Source organism: Populus alba, chromosome 8 (genome assembly GCF_005239225.2).
Source record: "Populus alba chromosome 8, ASM523922v2, whole genome shotgun sequence".
Classification (NCBI taxonomy): domain Eukaryota; kingdom Viridiplantae; phylum Streptophyta; class Magnoliopsida; order Malpighiales; family Salicaceae; genus Populus; species Populus alba.
Window position 1 is genome coordinate 18,302,324 of NC_133291.1, and position 5,765 is coordinate 18,308,088.

General features: G+C 36.7%; 1 protein-coding gene across 1 annotated transcript; it reads left to right on the plus strand.

The window, feature by feature from the left end:
- Positions 1–235: 235 nt before the first annotated feature.
- On the plus strand, positions 236–1,700 carry LOC118032853 (translationally-controlled tumor protein homolog). Its single transcript, XM_035037628.2, has 5 exons — positions 236–359; positions 689–762; positions 842–970; positions 1,079–1,236; positions 1,393–1,700. The coding sequence occupies exons 1-5, from the start codon at positions 332–334 to the stop codon at positions 1,508–1,510; spliced, it is 507 nt and encodes a 168-aa protein (XP_034893519.1). The 5' UTR covers positions 236–331; the 3' UTR covers positions 1,511–1,700.
- The last annotated feature ends 4,065 nt before the right edge of the window (positions 1,701–5,765 follow it).

Consider the following 5,765-nt stretch of genomic DNA (forward strand, 5'->3'; position numbering starts at 1 on the left):
AGTGAGTTTTCCTTGAAATGTTTTCTCGAGCAAAATTCATCGACTTTCGGGCGGATTGTTCCGCATAAAGTTGTGTTACCGTAAAAAGAACAAATTCCTCACTTCTCCCAAACAAGAAAAATCCCCTACAACAAGGACTCATCGGGCATTATACAATCTTTAACGTACTTTATTGTAATTTAACAGTCCCAATTGATTAATCCTGGTTCCCTGCGAAACCCTCGCCTATAAATACATCCTGTCCCAAAACCTTTCCAGGTCTCTCTCGCTCTCTCCTCTCGTTTGTCTTTCCTTGGATCGATCTGAGAGGTAGAAGCTCCATTGAGCAATCATGTTGGTCTATCAAGATCTTCTCTCTGGTAATTTTTTATGTCTTTCAATTTGCTTATTATTTCTCAGATCCGTCCGTCCGTTTATTATGCATGGAAGTTTTATATTCGTGGTGAATTTTGGATCTAATAACCCTGATGCGATTTTTTAATATAAAAAAATAGTATTGGTTTGCAATTTTGTTGCTTGGTTTGATTGAAATCTTGGATGGGTTTTTGTTTTTTAATTTGATTGTTTGTAAAGATGATTTATGGGGTTTTATTTATTTGTGTTTTTGCGGGTAGATGAGGACAGTGTCAGTCATGGAATATGTAGGTTTTTTTTTGGACTGACGTGGTTGTTTGTGGTTTTTTATTAGGTGATGAGCTTCTCTCGGACTCGTTCCCCTACAAGGAAATTGAGAATGGGATACTGTGGGAAGTTGAAGGAAAGGTTAGTGTTACTTAATTTTTTATTGCTTTAGTTAGACTGTGAATCTCAGGTTGTTGATGTTGAGTTGATTTGTGTTTAGTGGGTTGTTCAAGGAGCTGTCGACGTAGACATTGGCGCTAATCCTTCTGCTGAAGGAGGCGACGAGGATGAGGGTGTTGATGACCAAACTGTCAAGGTGGTTGACATTGTTGACACGTTTAGGCTCCAGGTGAGTTTCTTGTGCTATTTGTTGAATGTCTCGAGTTGTTTTTTGAGTGTTGAATGATAAATACTGGGGTAGAAGTTGATAAAAAGTTTGGTTGGTCAAAATTTTCAGGAGCAACCTGCTTTTGACAAGAAGCAGTTTGTTACTTATATGAAGAGATTTATCAAGTTGTTGTCGGAGAAACTTGATGCCGAAAACAAAGAACATTTTAAGAAAAACATTGAGGGAGCCACCAAGTTCTTGCTGTCGAAGATCAAGGACTTCCAATTGTAAGTGCCTTTTAATTGATTGATGCTCTTATCCATTGTTTGCTTTGATGTGGTCTTCTATCAGGTCTTTTTTTGTTTTTTTTTTTTCAATTTGTTTTTCCCAACTTATGCTCTATGGTTTTCATTGATATTTACGAGGCTGCACTTGTCTTGCAGCTTTGTGGGGGAGAGCATGCATGATGATAGTGCTTTGGTCCTTGCTTACTACAAAGAAGGTGCTACCGATCCAACGTTTTTGTACTTTGGTCATGCTTTGAAGGAGGTCAAGTGCTAAAAAGTGCCAATAGCTGGCTTCAAAGTGAAGTGCTTGCTTTATTAGTTCTAGTTTTATCCCTGATGCCTCCTTTTCTATCTTATGTGCTGGTGGACTTGAGGATTTGTGCCTCCTATTTTGGGTTAATTATTGTTTGTTAACTATTATGAGCTCTTCATTAATGGGTATTTATGTTTTGCTTGACAAATAATTTAATGTGTCAATCCAAAAGTTTTACTCAAAAGCATTTCTGCCTATTCTCCATTTCTTTGATTTACAGTGTTACTTGCAAGCATCCTTACCAGTCTCATTATTTAAAATGGACAGCAAAAAAATTATGCTTTTCTATTGCGACAAGAATTTTCGCATGTTTTATCTGATTGGGAGCTCGCAACTGTTTGTTTGGTTCTCGTGTGATGCCTTGAAGGCAAATTAGCAGGCCCTTTTGGGTGTGGAACTGTCTGCCTACGACAGTAGCAGGAACTTTTGTATTAGTCCTTGATCGAAGGTTTATAGTGCAACCATTTGTAATTGAAGTTTCCTGTAATTAAAGTTTCCTGGTGAAGTGCTCCAGAAGCGGCCGATGAGTGGATGGCACTATTGTTGAGAAGTGTACTTGTATTGCTGAAGTACCATGTTTGACTCCAATGGGTGCTAATAAATTCTTAACTGAACGATAATTTTTTGTAGTGTTTTCTTTGTTGTACTTGGTAGTGAGATCCACTAACTGGATGTTCACAAAGCTTCATGTGGTCCACCAAAAATAGAACATTAAGAAATAATGATTAGATGCCCGGATGCGGTCAGCACTCCATTATTGCCCTGCAGCATCTTTAGGATTCCAATCAGAATATAGCATTTTGACAAGAACTTTCATTCCAGAACATCAAGCAAAGCAGGATCAATTTGCAATGGAATTGTGATATCTCTGCACCTTTCAAACAGTTCCATAATATTCACACTAAAGAAAAAGAAATAGCCCAGTCCAATGATCATGCTGTTAACCTTTGGTCATGTATTAATATTTTATGTATTTTGATGTTAACAATTAAAATAAAATAGACTAATGATATATTTGGACGAGATTAAGTTTTAACATGTTTATATGAAGATTATATCAACAAGGAATTGAATGAGAAAATTCATAAACAAGTCCAATAAACAAAGCAAGTGAAAATTTAATTCTTAAGGATTCATTTTAAAGCTTATTGTTAAATTATTAATCTTACTCAATAGGAAACTAAAATGAACTCACACACTTCACACTGAATACATAAATAGGATTGATATATTCTTAATCGATTCAAGTTTTACCAGGTTTGAAATATCAAAACTGGTTTTTAAATTGAACCAGTCAACCTATTGAGCATATCAAGTGAATCAACCGACTATTGTTTATCCGTGATGAACACCTGAGAATTTTACAGAAACAACTCGAATGAATGATGTGGTCATTTGAATTGGTTGTTCGCTTCAATCGTCACAGGTATTCTAATGACTATAAACAACTAATTTCTTTTGAAAACATATATATAGCTCTCTTTTATGCAAATAAATAAATAAATAAGATTTTCTAAACATACATGATTTAGAAGCTATTCCTAAAGAAAAATCAACTAGAAATCATCAATCCTAACATACTCTAAATTTATTACACTTACACACCTTCAATCATCCTAAGTGCTATTGAGTAAGCTATAGAGATTATAGTTTTTAATTATACAATCTACTATTTGAGAGGGTGAATCTTCTTATAAACACTTCATAATTGTAAACACTTGAAAGTTTGAATCAACTCTTTGACATTTGTGAGATATTGTCACTAAGAGAAAAATCTTGAAGAGGAAACATCTTCAAGTTGTGTAATTGCCTAGTGTAGATTCATCAAGGATATTATATCTTTTACTTGGATTAGTAGAAGAATACAATACTCAAGTACGATTGGTACTTGAGGTGTGGATGTAATGTAGGCTTGCCATACCACGTTAAAAAGTTCTCACGTATATAAATTTGCTTAGACTTGACTAAAATGACAACCACTAGCTATAATATTCCAAATGAAAGAGCATTTACCTCTAGACCACCCTTCTTTGATGGCAATGATTATGTTTGAAAAGATAGGATGATTATATATATTTAATCTATTGATTATGATCTAGAGCTATCTATTGAAAATGAACATCACTAGCCTACAAAGATTGAAAATAATATAGCGATTCCTAAACCTAGAAGTGAGTATATCGACGGTGATAAGTTGTTTTCTATGGATGCTAAAGCAATGAACACTCTGTATTGTGCCTTGAGTAGAAGTGAGTTTAAGAAAATATCATCTTGTAAAAACGCTAGGGATATATATGGCATGCTTTAGAAGTAATTCATAAAGGTACTAATCAAGTTAAAGAATCCAAACTCGTTGTGCTTGTACATCAATATGAGTTATTCAAAATGCTTCCAAATGAATCCATAACTAGTATGTTTACTAGAATAAAAACTATCGCTAATAGTTTGGATGCATCAACCGTTCCCGAATAGCTTTCATGACGTAGGGCTGCATGATCTTAGAATCAACTGCTCTCTGATACCAATTGTCACATGGTTAAATTCTTCACACTGAAATCCAACCCTATACAGCAGTCTAGTAGTCCCCACTAGATTAAGTCTTGCCTCACCCTTTTCACTCGTGTTTCCTATGCCTATGTGTTTCACTCACCCAAAGAGGTTCCCACAATTGCTTGTCGTAAACAAATAACAAACACAAGCAAAGCACACCGAGAATACAAGAAGATCTCTTAACTTTTATTAATCTCGTCAACAAAGAATTACATAATATAAGTGTGTGTGCTATGCATAAAATCACATACTACACAGCCAAGGCTTTGCAGCTATTTATAGACAAAGATATGTAAGTTACAAGGCACACCTATGATCCCTATTTTTCAGGACATAATGGGGCACTTTCTCCCCCATGTTCTCCATGAACTTAGTGGCCTATTTTCCACCAAGTAGTGGGCAATTTCTCCTCCATGATCCCATGATCTTAGTAGCTTATAGAGCAACCTAGTCCTGCCCCACGTTCTGCCCCTATGATCCTATGATCTGGATATCTATAACTACCACGTTCTACATGTCCACCTAGCCAATTTCTGCTGCATTTGCTGCTAGCTTAGAAGGTCCATGATCTAAGCCCCACGCCCATGCCTGGTCAGGAGCTCAATGATTCGTACTAACCATTGCACGCTACCTGCTGAATTCGTCTATACCTATGTGAGGTTACCGCTATCCATCACTGCTGAATTCTAGGTAGTGTGCTTTTGTTGGTGTATCCTCGCACCTAGAACTCTAACAAATAACCCCTATTAGAAGAGTCTGACGTCCTCGTTAGAATGAACTTGAGGTAGTCTTGCACCTAATCCTCAAATTGCCACAAATCTGTGTCCTTCTCCCACGAAACCTTTGCGTTTTTCTCTTATTTTACCAAAACCTCAATTCATTGAATCTTTTTATATTAGCCGGGTCGACGATGATCCATGATCTTGACGATACCATCGTCAAACTATTTATGAATTATAGGAGGAGCTCTTTGCAACTTATTTCGTTTTGGGTCCTCATGGTCTTCGTGAAATGGTTGCGAGTAACTTACATGAAAAGTAGGATGAAGCTCTAATTGTTTAGGTAGCCCCCCACCTTTTAAATGATTTCAAAAGGTCAATCGTACCTTGGCACCAACCCTTGGTGCTTCGTCTTCCCCTCGATGCTTTGTCTTACCCACAATTTTCTTCCAGATTTGTGGAGTTAACTTAAGCAACACATTGTCGCCCCTACTGAAATCCAATAGTCTTCTTTTTTGGTTGGCGTATTTGAGCATCCTTTTCCTTGCCTTATACAAGTTATCTTGGGTTTACTCAAAAAATTCTCACCGCTCCATCACAAACCTATTCGCTGTTAGACTCATCTTGCCAAATTTCCGCAATCTCAGCAGGAGTTTAGCAAAATTGCTTTTGTGCTCCTAAAACCAGCTCAAACAGACTTGTTTTTGTTGTCGAGGATTTTTTTAAGATGGTAGCAAAATTGCGCACTATCCTGCAACTCCAACCCGTTTCGTTGCATCATTGTCACGTAGTGTCTTAAATATTCCTCTAGCAAAGCATTTATCCTTTTTGTCTACCCATCAGTTTGCGAATGATTAGTAGTGGAAAACTTCAGCCTTGTTCCCATCATGTTGAACAACGTTGTCCATAATCTGCTCGTGAATCGAACATCGCAATCTCTTACAATG